Source organism: Galleria mellonella, unplaced genomic scaffold (assembly GCF_026898425.1).
Source record: "Galleria mellonella isolate WM207_F2 unplaced genomic scaffold, CSIRO_AGI_GalMel_v1 utg63, whole genome shotgun sequence".
NCBI classification, from domain to species: Eukaryota; Metazoa; Arthropoda; class Insecta; order Lepidoptera; family Pyralidae; genus Galleria; species Galleria mellonella.
Genome location: NW_026442130.1, coordinates 11,548,697 through 11,567,051, shown reverse-complemented (window position 1 = coordinate 11,567,051; position 18,355 = coordinate 11,548,697). Strand labels below are relative to the sequence as shown.

Sequence of the window (18,355 nt, the reverse complement as noted above, 5' to 3'; positions counted from 1 at the left end):
CGAATGAAGTTTCGATTTCAGACACAAGTCCATTCCGGCACTTATCAGTATGGATATACGTGTATTTACTGGCAGGGATAAAAGTAGCATATTTATTTATTTATTTATTTATTTATAAATTACTCACCACACTTAGTCTCCCAAAACGTGTAGTTAGCCATAGGTTTATTTTACAAACTTAAAAATTTTATACAACATTTTAAAAATATATCTATTTTGTCATTAAATATATCAATATCTGACTGCTGAGCAATCAGAGAATTGAGCAGAGAAATAGCCTGATAAGTGAGAGCAAACTGAGCAGTACAGTACTATGTTCTTCTCCACTCGATATAGTACATACATGTATACCAAATTTGAAGACGATTGATTGAGCCACTTAGACTCCAAGAGATAACAAATAAGCTCACCTTAACATTTATAATATTCCTATTTTTTATATTCAAATTATTGTAACTTTATCTCCTACAGGTGCACTCGACGAAGCAATGATGCAAGCTCTAGAACACGACCGAATAGACTTTGTCAAACTGCTTCTAGAAAATGGGGTATCTATGAGAAAGTTTCTCACCATACCTCGACTGGAAGAGCTGTATAACACCAAGAGTGGACCCAGTAATACCTTGAGGTATATCCTGAGAGATGTTAGACCACATCTGCCTAGGGGATATGTGTACACACTCCATGATATCGGCTTGGTGATCAATAAGCTCATGGGTGGAGCCTATAGGTAAGTTTACCTGTATAATTTCCATATTAAACTAAAACTTTTATATTTATATGTAGAATAAAAGTATAACAACTTTATTCTCAGGAATAGCCACACCAAAGGATACAGGGGTATTTTGTGTTATCCATGATGCTAGTCATGTCTATATGCAACCATAACCGCCTTTTATCAGGTGGCCCTGTTATTCTATAGTTCATAAAAAAAAACTAAATTAAATCTAACTACAGTAAACATAGCTAAAAATATTTCGTTTTTGGTGATGTAGCATATACTGCTTCGTCTTCCAATGATTGAGGGCTCAATTCCTGTACAATACACTTATCACTTGTAATTAATTTATATATTACTTATTCTAATATTTATATTTTTACACAGTTATTGTATTTTATGTAATTAATATGTAGTTTATATTATACTTTGCATATACTTACAAATAAGTTTATGCTAATAATTTTATGGGCTTTTACTGTAGTGTACACAAATCGTACAACTGCCTTATTAAATTAAATCTTTATTTTAAAATAACAATTTAATTCATATAAAAAAAGTTTGCCGGAAGAAATCTCTTATTAGAGATAAGTTCGTCTTAGTATATTAAAATTAAATGTTTTTATCACTATGTTTATACAATAAAGAATATAGGATACAAACCAATATTTATTCCATTAATAATATTAATAATTTGATTATCATCACCTGATGACAATTTAATTAACACCTGATGATAAAAATGCCGTGAGCATTTTTATAAAAAAAAAATATCTTGCAAACCATACCTCCTAACTCATTGCATTAATTAAAACTCTAAATGCTATTTTAAGTGAGCCTGAGTAGTTTTCCCTGTACGTTGGTGAAATATTGTAGTTCAAACATAAATAACTGTATAAGCTGTGTTATACTAAACACTACGCTAAACTAAGCTAAACTCCTATAGAACTGTGTAAATATTAATGTACATTTCCTAGTTCTAAACTTTGCCTCAGTAACGGTTTAGAAAACAGACTTGTCTCCTGAGAGTTTAATCGCCATTTTCCAATATTCAACATTGTATTTGAAATTCCGATTTCCAATCATTATTATCATTGACCTTAATCATTAATGAACAATCCACGATTTCAGTTATTTAAGTATCTATTTGTAGTGATTGTTGGAATTTTTATGAGATGATATTGGAATGGTATCGTGCAATATCGGTACACGTTGGTAGAGTATCAATCAATTCCTATTTTTTTGAAGTCGGTTAAAAATACACCGCCTTCAGTCGTGGCAAACCTTATTTTAATTAAAAACCAAACTACTGAACAGATTTTAATGAGGATTCTATAGGATCCTATATTTTATAGGATTATATAGAATCAATCTGAAAATATAGTTATATCCTTTCAGATAAAAAAGTAGTATTCAAGTGTAGTTGTAACAAACATAAAAAAATGCCACTTATTCAAGAACCTCCTCTTTTTTTGATGTTGGTTGCAAATCACTAATTCATTACATCGATAAAGGTGTTACTACACTCGCCGCAAGTTCCGTCCGATCTACGCTAAAGTCATGAACAAAAGCGTCAACGTACACCGCAATAGCGCGTCATTCACGCGCCACAACGCTGGCGGCCTCTCGCTCATCACCGGGTTTATGCCGGTCACTACCGAGATGGCGCTTTTCGACTATCCGTTCAACGAGTTACTGGTAAGTGTATAAGGTCATTAACAATTATACTAATTTTATTTAGATAGAGATTTAATTAAAATATACATATATTAATATAAATGAAGCATTTAAATTGCAATTGCAATGAAGCACAAAAAAACCGACTTAAAATGTGACAAACCAGTTATTTTAATTAAAAAAAAATATTACTAGACTGATTTTGATAAAATGTATCTATGAGATCAATCTGTAAGTATATATTTTTAAATAAAAAAATAATTTTCCAATCAGTTTAGAACTGACGGACATAATAAAACACAACCGAATTTGGAACCTCCTTCTTTTTGAAGTCGGTTAAAAATAATTGCAATCAAACCGTAAATACTTGAAAAAAAATTATACACAGTCGTTTATTACATCGATCAGTTAAGCAGGCGTTTTAATTACCTCAAATATTGTTTGCTGTCATCGATAACCTAAGATTCATATTTCAATTCAAAACTTAATGAAAATTGTTTTACCGATTAAATAAAAATAAAATAGTCATCAAACATGGCATCTGTAAAATCAAATATTTACTAAAAATACAATACAATACGTCTCATTGTAATTTCTATGCTGTGAAAAATATAAAAAAAAATACAAATTCCTGATGACAGTAAACTTACTTCAATTTAATAAATTATTGCAGATGAAGTATATATGAAACAGTGCAAATTTATACATTTTTTTTTTTAATACAGATGTGGGCAGTTCTGACAAAAAGACACCAAATGGCCTTATTGATGTGGACACATGGCGAGGAAGCGCTGGCTAAATCATTAGTCGCGTGCAAATTGTACAAAGCCATGGCACATGAGGCTGCTGAAGATGACATGGAAACAGAGGTCTACGAGGAGCTGAGACATTATGGGAAAGAATTTGAAAATAAAGGTATAGTAAAATAATTATATATATGTAATAATATTTAATAACCCTTCGCAAATTCAAAGATCATGAATGAATAAAATTATGCGATGAAATTTTAGGTGGGAATCAAAGGTACTTGTATATTATTGTATTTAAATTTATGATCAAATATGTACTTAAATTACATCATCTTCGTAAAGGTATAAAAAACTTACTAAATCTGAAAAGTTTATAATATAGAAAAAAATTCATACATTTCAGTAAACTTAAAGTAAGTCAGTCCTCAGGAATGGCAACGCATGGGAAGTATCATGGCCGAAACAGTATACTCTGTTATGTCCATAGTTACTGCTCATGTCTATAGGCGACAGTTACCACTTTCCATCAGGTGGGCCATCAGCTTGTTTGCCATTCCAAGTTGCATAAAACAAAGAAACTTCAAATGTAGAATATAAAATGAAAAGGTGGTATGGATAAGTTCGTATAAATATATATCAAATTTTTAAAAAATACGTAAAGCACTCAAGTATAGTAGTTTGGAAATATTACTTTGAACTAGTTCATGTACTGATATTCTGCACAGGTATTGCTATCACCTTGTAAACTTCCCTAGTTGTAAACTCGGATAGCTCGAAATGGTTTCAGCAGTGCTGTTAGACAGTTTGCTGTAAGTTAGCTAATTGCTGGTTTGCTAACATTGTTACAGTTTATGTAGTTATTCGTTAGTATTAGAGTACTATAAAATTATTACAAATAAGATGTAATTCCCAAATTTGGCTTTGTAATTTAATAATATAGATTTTCTCTTGAGGTTAGGTTACAGTATTTAAATTTCAGATAAAATAGATAGAGAGATATTATAATTTATTCACATTACTTACGGCACACAAATAACAATATTGAGAATTTCGATTATCCGGACTTTTTTCCACGGCTCCAATTACCGATTTTAAAAATAGTATTATGTAATCTATTATCTTTATAGCTCGTATTTTTTTTTATATCCTACTATCTAAATGATGTATGTAAAACCCTTTACACAATAAAAAAAATATTAAAATTTAATTACATATTGTTTGATTCGACTTAGAAATCGATTTCGAATCGTATCGATCCGGATTTTCGATTATACGAAATACCCGAATAATTATAAAATAATTATACGGATAATCGAAATTCTATTGTAGATATACACATACGCAAGAGAAAAATACATATACAAAAAAAAAGAAAATACTTAAAAGAATTAACATAAACTTTCATTTCGTTAGTGTGCCGTAGCGACACAAAATGGTCACAACCCAATTTACTGCTTTGCCCTCAAAAGAGCAAAACAATGATATTTATTTATGGTCAAAAGCCAAAATTACTAACATATCAAATTAATTTCTACAGCAAAATAAGATTCATTGAAAACAGGTAATAAAATACCTTTTCAGTCGTTTAAGGAGGTCATAAATGAAAGCTCGAGTATTAATCGTATATGTAAACATTGTTTACGATCAGACAACTGTTTACCATTATTGTCGTACATAGAAAATGAATACTTGAAAATAAAATAGTGAAGAAGTAGCTATTTAGTACTATAAATATGAAAGTATCTCTAGTACAATACCAAGCATATATTCTAATATCTGCTCCTGATAAGACGTCAGAAACTGGATTTGCAGTAGCTAAATACATTACTTTTTTTTTAATGGGTGATAATGGTATGGTAACCCCGTCTGCGCTATCCGTATACACAGGCGGGGCACCAGTGACAGATGACTGATGAAGATGAAAGCGGATCAGTTAGCCTATCCTGACGAATTCAACTAGAATTGGCCACGATGGTTTCCAGGCGAAACCACGTGGAGGTCGACCTGACAGGGATATTTGCTAGTAATGGGGAATGCATTACTATTAGAAACAGTGAGAAAATAAAAGTTTTAATATTGCAGCCTTGGAATTATTGGATTATTGCTATCGCCAAGACGACGATCAAGCTCAACAACTTCTGACTTGTGAACTTCAAAATTGGTCTGGGCAGACATGTCTGAGTTTGGCTGTAGCAGCGAACCATCGGGCGTTACTAGCTCACCCGTGCTCGCAAATTATACTCGCCGACCTCTGGATGGGCGGTCTCAGGACCAGAAAGAATACAAATCTGAAGGTAAAAAACATGTAAATCGTCTTATAGATTTTATTCTCTTTTCTCGTCTTGTCATTGCACAGACTTAATAGGCACGTGCATTGTAGATTCAGTGTTAGCGTGATACTCCATTTGCATTGATTTTGCCACCCATTGCTAATCACGTACAGTATAGTATTTATTTTAAATAAAATATAAAAATTTGTTCTAATGAAACCAATTATTCTCAATATAGTAGAATAGTAATTTTTAGAACTGGCAATTTCACAAAGCGGAGGTCACGGTTTAGATAATAACATTTTAACTGTAAACTTTAATGAGTAATTACAATGATATTTGATGTCTGTCAGTCAATGAGACGCTTCATAAATTGATACTGCATGCGATTGAATTGATGACGCCGATTATGCAAATGAAGGCCAAGAACAAATAAATTTAAATTCCTGTACAGTTAAGAAATGAATGACTATGACCTAAGCTTCCGTGCTATGTACATTTCGTATCTTTTGAAAATCCCATTGCTCGTTATATGGTTTATTATAATTATTTAAATTTTATTTTTGTTTTGCATCAATGTACGAAAGTCTAAGAGAAATCGAAGGCGCATTTAAATCAATTAATATTTCATTATCTACCACATCATTTTCAACCGTCACTTACACTTCGGTCTCCTTACAACATAACAAACACCTCTATTTATTATTTACGCTTGTTTATTTTATGTCTTGGCTGTATCACTTTCGCGTAAACGACGTCCCACCCCTTTCAATTAGTTAAACGTGGCATGAAATGCTTAAGTCAAAGTGATACTAAGCGTCGACCGAGCAGTTCCTTTGCCACATCGGCTTTGTCGTGATGTCAAGGTAATTCTGAGCCTGCTGTGTCCACTCTACATTCTCCAACTGGAGTTCAAGTCGAAGGAAGAGCTGCAGCTGATGCCCCAGACAGAGGAAGAGCATCTTGAAAACGAGAGCATGGAGGACGATAGAAGCACCAAGGACCCCAACGACGTCGAGGTAATGTTACGTGTTTAGACGCTTACCTTGCTTTTAAAGGGTTGTATATATATACATGATTTATATTAACACACGTGGTGGGGGATGCCTGCAGAATATGCTTGGCTATTGAAATAGTTTTATTGCCTTCACAAACTAGTTCATTTACTACAAACACATCATCAAAAACATATTACTCATGTTTTTTATCACAGCAAGTTGCTTTCAGATAATTACTTAAACTAAAATAGATCTTATAGGAAATAGTACTTAAGGTAATAATAAAATGTAAATTACATAAGGGATTTACATAATTCCATAATATAGGTGGGCGTTGTGAAAAGGCGCACGCTTTCTATCAAGAAGATAATTCCTCCAGGGCAACAGAGTAAAACACCGAAGGTAGACGCCTGTCGACTTGTTGTGGTCTCGTGTGATACGAACACAGTGCACATTATACATGTCTATTTGATTAAAATCGCCAATATCCTTAATAAGCTTTTTCCAGATAATTGGTATATTTTATTCATATAGAAAAATAAAACTAGACAATTTCACTGTCTGAACACAATGTGTATGTTGCCAGTTAAAAAAAAACTATTATTGTTGCAAAAGCTTACAGTGTGCTATGTATGATCAATATAAATTTAGTGTGTTCACCATAGAAATTAGTTTTTAAAACGCTCTATTCGACCCTACTTAAAAATAAATAAATAAAACAATGAATTGGTCAGTTGTGATCTCTTATAGCTTGTAAAATCAAATTATACTTGTAATAAGATTAAATTGTATTTAAATATATTAATACTGTTCACTAACCGAAATATTTATTTTCAAAAACATTAACCTGATATTATTTAGTAACAAAACGTTAATTATTTGTTATTTTTTAAAACAAGTTCAATATATATATTAGATCATAACTCTAAGAAAGAGAATTGAATATAAATTGATCAAAATACCAATCGTATAAACACACTTGTGCCAACTAAATTCACTATAAACTTACTTTATATATAAATCAAACGCACTAAGTAAGCCGAAGCTGTAATGTGTTCGTATTACTTTGTTGGCACACACATATGCCACCTGTTGTAAAATCGATTCGTCTATGGCTTTGCGTGAAAGTAGGCTTTCGTGGCGTTTCAATGTACTTTCAGTCTCTCAGTTCACTTCTTTAGTACCTCGCTCGGTCCTTTATGCGCCACGTCATCGGTTTATGGCTCACCTTCAGAAATAGCACTCTACCTTTAAAACACCTCTTTCCTGAGCATATAAATTTACAATTCATTCAATTTTTTATATACATTCTGTTTTATTTTATATTTAATTTATTACAGTTTTTAACATATCATTAAAAAGAACGGTAATTAATTGAAATAATATTATAAAGTACCCGAAACCTAAGGTGGATCATGAACGTTGACGGTGACACTTGAATTTTCTCTTAAAACAATAGTTGAGTCGTTAAAATCTACAAATTGATGTGGAACTATTTTTCTGGCGTTGCAATAAACTTTTAAGCCGATTCGTGCGACGCTTTCTCTTATGACACTGCATTTTTTTTTTGTTCTCGTCTTTAATTTTATTGGAAAAATGTTCACAGTCTGCATTTCTGATATAACTTGATAGGTATTTTATTAGCCACCTTGTGATGTTTTGCTTTGTCCGGATATTATGGTGCAACTACATATTATATTTAACTTATCAATTGGCTTGAATAGTACGCTTTCTATATTATATTTTTATATATATATTTTTTTGGTACTAATCACTTACTACTTAACTAACAAAACTTGGATGTTTTGTAATATTTTCAATTTTTTACCAATCTAACCTCAAAAGCAAACTGAGCTTATCAATATGTTCTATATAGTGAATGTTAATTCTTGTTACAATGGAAATATTTTATGATGTAATTCTACGGTGTGATCATATGGTTGTAATGTTTATATGTCTGGACTCAAGCAGGCGTTGATTGGCTCAGGGGCCGAATGCGAAACTCGTGTCGATCAGAATGGGAAAGTTGGTAAAATAGGATGGGAGCCATCGTACAGAGAGTTGCCGGAATATCACGCGCCTGAGGACAAGCGGATGAGACCCCTGCGGCTCAGGAAGAAAATTTACGAGTTCTTTACGGCGCCGATTACCAAATTCTGGGCTGATTCTGTGAGTATACATACTTTATTAGTTAAAAAAGCTTATATAACAGTAACTCTCAATAAAGCTAACTTTATAAAAAGGAATGTATTTTTTAGTAATGGATATAACAACGCTTCGCAAATAAAAAAGAACACAAATTTTAATAATCATAAGTAGGTAATAAAAATGTCATAATACATACATATACTATTATAACTTTATATGTACTATTTCTATAAAGTTTGTAAACATATTTAAACTTAGCATTCACAAAAACCTTTAAGTTAAATAAAACCACTTTGATACCTTTAAATTTTTCTATTTAATATCATTTTTGTTTGTAAGCAAAAATATCTTTAAAAATAAATGATAAGATGGAGGGTTTTATATTTGCATGGGTAAACTTCTCCAAAATACCATAAATTAAAAACGCGGCATATAAAATCAGAAAGGGGACCTCTTTTTTCTTTGATAATTTATCAAAGAAGTCTTTTCGGGTTCACCCAGCAGGAATTCGAGTTTATGAACAATTTACTTATGTATATTTACTTACTTATTCTGTTATAAGCGATTATGATTTTAACTTTTGTACTACATATGTCTTTGGATTAAATTAAATGAGCAAGCGTCCAAATTATCGTAAGCGTCCTATATATATTACTAGAGGGAGACTGTGTACAAAAGTCGATTGCTTAGGTACCTCTGTCCCATTCGTGTTTCAACCGTGAAGCAGTTGTGTTTGCATGACTGTGTTTAGGTTTAAAGGGTGGGATATGGCGTGAATTTACTGGGTACAGAGGAATAACACCTGAGTCCTCAGGAATGGCAACGCATGGGGGATATCATAGGCGAAACAGTATAGTCTGTTATGTCCATGGTACTGTTCATGTCTATAGGCGACGGTAACCACTTTCCATCAGGTGGGCCGTCAGCTTGTTTGCCATTCTAAGTTGTATAAAAAAAATATACAAATTTAATTATTCATTATTATATTAATATTTAATTATTCTTACTGTATATAAACAATAAAAATTGTAAAGCAGCTGTACTTGCATGCTGTGTTTATTTTTTTTTTAATGGATGATAATGGAATGGTAACCCCACCCGCGCTATCGGTATACACCGGCGGGGCACCAGTGAAGGATGATAGGTGAGGATCAAGCAGGTCAGTTAGCCCATCGTGACGAATTCAACCAGGGGGAACCACGTTGAGGTCGACCTAATAGGGCATATTGCTGGCAATGGGGCCGTCAAACTCCATTGCCAACAATCCCTTTCCCCCCGCTGTGTTTATATTTGAAGAGTGAATTATGGAATTGAAATTACTAGACACAGAGGCATAATATCTTAGTCCTTAGAAACGCCATGGGTATCATGGTCCCTCTTACGTGTTGTATTCTGTAATGAACGTGATACTGTTCATGTCTATAGACGACGGTTACTATTTTTTCATCCGTGGGCCGTCAGCTTGTTTGCCATTTTATCTTTAATAAAAAAAAACTATGAATATACTTTATTATAGCTATATTTTTAAATGCCTTTTAAAAAATGTTATTCTCAATTGACTTGTATAAATTACGCTACATTTTCGTCAACTGTCAATTAAATTTGATAATTCATATTTTCATCTTAATTTTACTTTTACATCGGTTCTTCAATCTATAAAGGCTTATCATTAACTTGATATTTTATGTAGCAGCGACTTTCTTTATTCACTTTCAATTTATTTTTTTTAATCTACAGCCTATATTTTATTATTTATTCCGACAAAATTTTTTTAACTTTACTGATAGATAAACAACTTTATCGTTGTACCGTCCTCCAAAAGATAATCCCTATAGAACATAATTATGTGCAAATGTGATGTAAAAATATTTTTTAAAATATAAGTAAACTGTTAGTCGCCTTAAATTTGATATTATGGTAACTAGTTTAAGACTGCCAGAAAACTATTTAAACAAAACCGAACCAAATTGGAACAAGTCTAATTTAAAAGATAAAAATATGTGATTAGAAGAAAAAAGAAACATAATACATACCTATGTTATGTATGTTAAAGTAAGGTATTATACAAGGCAGGTCAACGACCTACAAACTCAAAGATACAAAGCAAATAGCGAGAATATAAAGAAAATAAATTCTGATTATATTCATGGTATGAAATGTAATTTGTGTGAAGCGAACAAAATCAAGGTTACATTTACAATGCCAGGATATGACGCAAAATAAAAATAATATTAAACATTTTCCATTTAATACGCATTAAACATTTAACTCTTTCAATGCAATGTTGCGGAAATGTTATAGAAATATTGACACGAATAATAAAAAAGAAAATCTTAATATCTTCGAATTTTGAATTGTAATACTTCTTATTCTTGCAAATTCTTAACTATCACATACACACATTACACACACATACACAAGTTTAATTTGTTTTTTGTCAATACATAAGTAATACTATGCCAAATACATAAGTAATGCTATGTCAATTATTCAAACAAATTCAATCTCGCTTGAGTAATGTAAGGATTTAGACTGTATGTAAATGTAATCAGTCTGAGAAGGCACTGCATTATAAATTCCTTACATGTTAATACAAGCAATGGGTTAATCAAAGAACATCGTTCCTACATCGCAAAAGCATAAATTTATTTCTAAGTTCAAACTTCACGGTAATATATCGTACTTACGAGCTGAGAGTTACAGTGAGCAAGTATCCAGTTTAAGTTTGCTTTTTTTTTTAATTAATCTAAACTGACTTCAGCATTGGTTAAAATACTATGAAATTAATAAGAAATAAATGCTTTGAAATAAAAAATAACATAATATTTTTTAATGCTTGATTTAAGATTGCACTGCGCAAAAAATTTGCAATTCCTATTGTTATATTATTTATTTATCATATAGGATCACCGACATATGATACAACGAAACATTTCGATACAAAACACTAGTGGATTAAGGCTAACTGTTCTTACATTTAGAGGCAATCACAGCATGCTTCGTGTTTAAAAAAATTAATACAGTATAAACAGGGAACTAAACCTTATATAATGCAAATGCAGTTTTCAAAATCAAGCGAAAATATTCTAACATATCTACAAAAAATACAGGCTTATTAAAAATCTTAAAGAAGTAATATCATTTTAATATAGGTTATAAAAATGGTTAACAAATGACGTAGTTCAAAAACGAATCATCCAAATCAGTACAAAATTATCGAAAGTATCGCGTAAACAAACACACAAAATAACATATTAGTACTTAACATTATAATTTTGAAAAATATTTGTAAATCAGAGAACCGCGTCTTTTTGTAAGTCAGATGAAAAAATATTAAGAACTTTTTATAACTGTATTATTTTTAATAACAGTTGAATCGGCTCTGTACAAGTATACTCGTATACTCGAGTACCATGAACCCACTAAGCTTTTAAGGTAGCACGCAACTATTGAAAAGCCCGGCTGAGAGTGCTTCATCATGCGTACATTAGGGCATTTTTAGCTTAGTCACAAAGCGACCTTTGACAAGGACCATTATTTTTCTTGTTTACAATACAAGGCAATAAATCTTCCCAAATCTAATAATCTTGTTTAAGAATTAATACGACAAAATATTAATTATCTCGTCTCATCTTTTTGGACTTCGATCAAAGCTTGTTTTGATGTTTGTATACATTTAACATGTATATTTTTATCTTCAAATGAAGATAGAAAATTTACAAAGATTAATATGAAAAATATTAATTATATAAAGTTGTCTGGAAAAGATTGCTTAGCGATAAGGCCGCCTTTTGTATCAATTCTCATTAAAATTCACTGTATTTATTATTTTTTAACGTTGCAGTAAAATGTAAATAAATAAATAAATATTAACAACTAGTACTTAACGCGCGGCTTCGTCTGGGTGACCGGAAAATATTGATGGACTGGAATAAAGCAATCTATGTTCTTCTCCATCTCAAACACTATGGGGATACCACATTTCACAACAATTAGTTAAGCTACATATTAAGGTACCAAAAGATAACAAACAAACGAACTTGTTATCACATTCCATCTACTAGTAAAGATCTAGAAATTACTCCTACATTCATTTCGTCCATTCACTCTAGATATAACGAAATTATTTCCTCTGTTTCTGTTTTCATTTTTATACACTGTGTATTCGCAGATAAAATGATATGTAGCCCATACGTGACTTCACTGATGAATAATTTAATACTCGCACCCATAAATAATTTAAATATGCCTTTGTTCCATTTTTAATGGCAGTGAAAGTTTGTATACAAATGTTTTTGTTCTGACACTTCAGTTGCTACAGTTTTCACAAATACTCATAGGTACAAATTATCTATAAGTACGATTATTTAGTTTTTTTTTTTTTTTATTCAACTAGATTAACTAACAAGCAAACATTCCACCTGATCGAAAATGGTGAACGTTGCCTATAAACATGAACAGTATCATGGACATAACAGAGTATTTTATTTCGCCCATGATACCCCTCATGCGTTGCCATTTCTGAGGACTAAGATGTTATACTTCTGTACCCTATAAATTCACTGACATATCCCACCCTTCAAACCGAAACACAGCCATACGAACACATCACGGTAGAACCACGAATGGGACAGAGGTACCCAAGCAGACGACTTTTGTACAAAGTTCCCCTCTGGTAAATTTTATGAAACAATATTGATTGTTTGACGACCTTCGTGGCATAACATGGAGTATGGAATACGTTGCTGTGCGTAAATCAAGTCCCATATTTAATTCTCAGTCGGATCAATTTGGAATCATACTTTTTTTAAATTGGCTCGGATCTGGGTTTTCTGGGTTGTATATAAAATATCAAGTCAAATATTAATTGCCGTGTTATAAAAGTAACTACAGGTTCTAATTATTAAAAGTTATGAAATTGCTTAATATTAATAATTGGATTCATCATCATCATCACCATATCAACCGTTAACTGTTCACTGCTGAACATAAGCCTCATGCTTAAAGAGTTTGACAGTAGTTGCCACACTTTGTAAGCTGATTGGCAACCGCAATAAAACTTTGGTGATGTTTTAAAAGAGACGCTGCTGCCTAACCTTGACCTCTTCCAACACCCACGGGAAAGGAAGGGCCAGGACCACACGACGAATAATTGAATTAACCTACATTTTTTTTACATATTTTTATTGCATGTCCTAATTTCCTTAATAAGTGGTAATCGATAACTGCCACACGTTTCACGCTTGGTTGTGTTAGTCACTATGTCATGAAATCGTAAAGCTAGTGATAAAAGAATTTTTTATTTGTAAAACACTGGCAACCCAGCCCGGCTTCACATGGTTAACTTGAAAATGAAATATAGCTCATATTATGCACTAATAATGTAGCCTTCCATAAATAAATTTAAGTGTGAATTTTTAAAATCGGATATTTTATTTTTATTTTATCTATAATAAACAAAGAAAAAACAAATGTCTTTGTATAATATTAGTTTAAAAAACTTCTGGATTTTTTCAACAAAACCTGATAATCTTATCATTAAGTTTAATTAATATGGACATTCATTTTTTTTTATACTACTATGATGACAAAAAAGCATACGATCCGCAACGGTAAACGGGGTTACCTATGGACGTCTATAAGACTAGGAATGTCACACGCGCGTGGCCAACCTTTAGGAGACCTTAATACGCCCATTTTGAAGAACCCCATGCTGTAGTCTTTAAGGAAAGCCTCGGTAGGAAGATCATTCCATAAACTTAGTGTATGCGAAAGGAAGCTCCTTTAAAACCGCACTGTGCGTGTACTTTCTGGTTCTAAGGTGTGAGGTTGGATTCCCTGCCGATGATGAGAGGTGCGATTGTAAAAGTAAAATTAATTGTTTTTGTTTATTTTCAGATTGCCTATATATTGTTCCTATTGATGTTTACATATACAGTATTAGTCAAGATGGCCCCGACGCCGTCCTGGCCGGAGATATATTCCATATGTTATATATTAACGTTCTTATGTGAGAAAATAAGAGAAATCATTACGTCCGAACCAGTTGCTATTAGGTAAGTTATTTTATTTAACATATTTGATAACGTTGTAACGAATGTATAAAAGAACACCAACCTCAAATAATAGGGGAGGAAGGGATTGTTAGTAATGCGGACTACATGTCCCATTGTTAGCAGGTCGACCCCCACGTGGTTCCCCTGGAAAATATCGTGCTGTATTCCAAGTGTATTTTTCACAATAGGCTAATTGACCTGCCTTTTCATTCTCACTTATTATTCTTCACTAGTGCCCCGCCAGCGTATGCCCTTAGCGCAGGTGGGACTGCCATTCCATTTTCATCCATCAACCTCGACTAATAAAATATTTATCGGAGAAATTACTTTGTACCAAATAAAATAATTTACACATATAATTTCAAGCTGAATAAATTAGAGACAAATAATGTAAATCTGTGATAACTAGCTGTACGCCGCAGCTTCGCCTGTACTTGTATAGTGGTATAATAATAGCTTATAATATTCCTCAAGAAATGAACTATTAAATGCATAAAGAATTTTTCAAATCCAACTTATAATTGCAGAGATTAGCGCATTCGAATAAAACAAACTAAGAAACTTTTCTGCTTTACTATATTTGTATTGATATAATAATATAATATATACTAGCTCAATATATAATATAAAATACATGTTTTTTATTACTATATACCGTTTTAGCATAAAAAGGGCTCTTGCAAGCGGTTGCCACGTTCAGCAGGCAGGTTGGCAACCGCAGTTAATCCTTGATGTTTTTTATGAGGGACTCTGTTGCCCATCCCTCGCTCACTCTTAGTCACCTCTTACGACACCCATGGGAAAGAAAGGGGTGGGTAATTCTATACCGGAACAACAACGCTATGTTTTTTATTATAAATTTTATTAATTAAATAAAATCGTAACAACACCTTATATAGCAAAACACGACTTCTGCTATTTCATTTCAATGATATATATATATATATATATATATATATATATATATATATATATATATATATATATATTATTTATAGTGGATGCAATTTTTGATACAAGAAGTACCATAATGTAAGTACCATGAGAAGCACATTGTGTTATCTGACGTCCATATCATCGCATTCCATCCAATTAGTTGACATCACGTTTATCATTTTTGGTAATATAAAAAAAAAAAAAAAATTTACTCCTATAAACCTATAGATACACGATCAAAATATTGGAAAATTAAATTATTTAATAATTCATTTATAACTGTTAGTCCTCAATTTTAAAGACAAACACAAATTAATCTCAAGTAATGATTTCCATATAAATGCAAATATTACTTGGCTCGAATGCTTTACTTTGACTCTCCAATTCAAGTTTCCTAATAATTAAAATACTGTTGAATTACTGAAATAACTCCCCAATGCCTGTTTCAAATAGAAGTATATAATAAGTTTTAGACAGTCTAGACCAATATGCCAAAATTTACTTAATGACTCAGAACACTTAAATACATTGCCAAATTGTAACATATAGGAGTTATTATATTTATTATAATATTAATGCTAATTAATATTAGTTGAATAATTAATAAATAGCTAAATATAAATCCTGTAGTCGTAGACCATATATATCTAGATAGAGCTATGTGTCTATGTCAATAACCTCTCGAAAACAGTCATCAATATTAAAACGCCACTTTTAAGTGTTGCCAGTATTAAACTATAATATTTTAGTATCCCTATACAAACACACACTGACAAGTTGCGTAAGTCTATGATAAAATTCATTCATATAATAATAAAAATAACTAGACTGTTTTTGGTAAAGCATTCACTATTTAAACGGTAGATACTGTGTCTAAATTTTATTAATCTAAGCCAATTATATAAAAGTTATGTACCAGAATTATTAAAAGTGCTTAAGTTTAGTATTATGTAATGTTCATGGTACTATATATGTCTGAAAGCAATCAATTAATCAATCAATCAAGTACTTTATTTGCTGAATGTAACTACAAAGATAGCACATAATTGAAAATATCAATCCGTTTATATTCTGATCGATATCGGCGACATTTTAAAAGATAGATTGGCTACCAGTTTACAAATACAGAATTTACACTTGGACTTATTTTATCATTCATATAACTATTTACGACAAAATATTTTTTATTTTATAAAAACAAGGCTAAGTTTCATTTCAAATGCAACAGTTAATATTTTCCACCAGATTTGATCGGCCTGTTTGCGATTTTCTAAATTGCTAAAAAATTATTATAAGTACAGTATAAGACTGTCACAGTAATGAAGTCATTAGACCATTATTACGTTATGATATGCCTTCATTTTTTATTTACCAAAAATTTTCTTTTCCAGACATAAGTTCAGTGTGTGGGCCTGGAATATGTGGAACACGTATGATGCCGGTTTTATTATTTTTTTTCTGGTCGGCCTCACCCTTAGGCTAAGGGCCGGCTCTATGGACGTCGGTAGAGTCATATACTGCGTCGATATCATATACTGGTACTTAAGAATATTGAATATATTGGGAGTTAATAAGTACTTAGGTAAGCAACACTAGTTTTTTGTTTTGCTCATATAAAGTACAGTCATGAAAATAAATTCCTTGTTATGACATAGTGCTCGACTATTATTGCCTACAGGTGAATAGAAAGAAATAAAAATGCTACTGTTACTAAACTGTATATAAAATATTGATACTCACTGTAATTATATAGTTTGCATGTATGTATCTTTATATGTCAGACGAGAACTTAATATAACACTATGGCTAAATCACATATCTTAATTACGCAATATTAGTTTGTATGCCTAGTGTGTGATTCATAGAATCAATAATCGATGTAAAAGTGTCTCTGACAAATAAATATCACTTCATTTCTTTCATTTCATATATATCTTAATGAAGTGAGAAAAGCAATCAGTAAAGGAAACCGTCGGATTGTTGACTAATGTGTTAATTTTTTCGTAAGGATAGGAAAATCTGAAAATATAGCATTGATAATATAATAAATAATTGTAAACAAAATGTCGGTTTGTGTAGAGAAGAAAGTCACCAGTTACAAAATTAATTACTTTTTGTAAATTTATTTAATTACATTTTACGTTACATTTTATTATACATTTATTTAATTAATTACATTTTCTTCCAAGAAAGCATGTCTACTCGTAAAATCATTTCTAAACCGACTCTATCTAGATATTATTCATCTGCGGATATATTAATTTTAATACTAAATATATTTCATATAATTGAAATATCGTTAACGGACTATATTTCTAAATGGACTTATTTTATTAACTAGCAATCTCTTAAAGCATATTCATATATCAAATTTCCACTGGCATATTTTAATTAACTTGAACTGCAAAGGAACAGCATTTTTATAAAAGACTAACTTAGATTAGTTTATAATTTAAAGCTTAAATGAGAATTTGCTTAGTAAAAGTTGTGTAGTATTAGATTTATTAGCAGTATTTAATGGAATATATAATATTTATTATTTATTTTATGAATTTTAATTTGAATTAACATTTTGTTATAACTGCCTTCTAGTATTAGATGTTACAAGAAATACTTCAATCAATTTTCCACAGATCTGTTATACCTAACTTAAATATGTCAGTCTTAATAACATAAATCTAATAGATTGAAATAGAAGTCTTTTGCAAACGACAAAAATGTTTATCCTCCATTCTGACTAAACAGGAGTCGCCTTATCACAATGGAGTCTCAAAATTATTATCTTTTTTCGGACTTTTTTTGC

General features: G+C 31.3%; 1 protein-coding gene across 8 annotated transcripts in view; it reads left to right on the top strand.

Moving 5' to 3' along the window:
* Window positions 1–18,355, top strand: part of LOC113521605 (transient receptor potential cation channel trpm) — a 315,620-nt gene that overhangs the window by 266,152 nt on the left and 31,113 nt on the right. For 7 of the 8 annotated variants that reach the window (XM_031910044.2, XM_052899722.1, XM_031910041.2 and 4 more), the window contains 9 exons: window positions 472–730; window positions 2,233–2,416; window positions 3,121–3,310; window positions 5,227–5,438; window positions 6,281–6,433; window positions 6,740–6,814; window positions 8,384–8,581; window positions 14,459–14,616; window positions 16,944–17,134. In XM_031910044.2, coding sequence (XP_031765904.2) covers window positions 472–730; window positions 2,233–2,416; window positions 3,121–3,310; window positions 5,227–5,438; window positions 6,281–6,433; window positions 6,740–6,814; window positions 8,384–8,581; window positions 14,459–14,616; window positions 16,944–17,134 — 1,620 coding nt within the window. The remainder of the gene's footprint in view (window positions 1–471; window positions 731–2,232; window positions 2,417–3,120; window positions 3,311–5,226; window positions 5,439–6,280; window positions 6,434–6,739; window positions 6,815–8,383; window positions 8,582–14,458; window positions 14,617–16,943; window positions 17,135–18,355) is intronic. The other variant, XM_052899723.1, reaches the window with a different exon arrangement.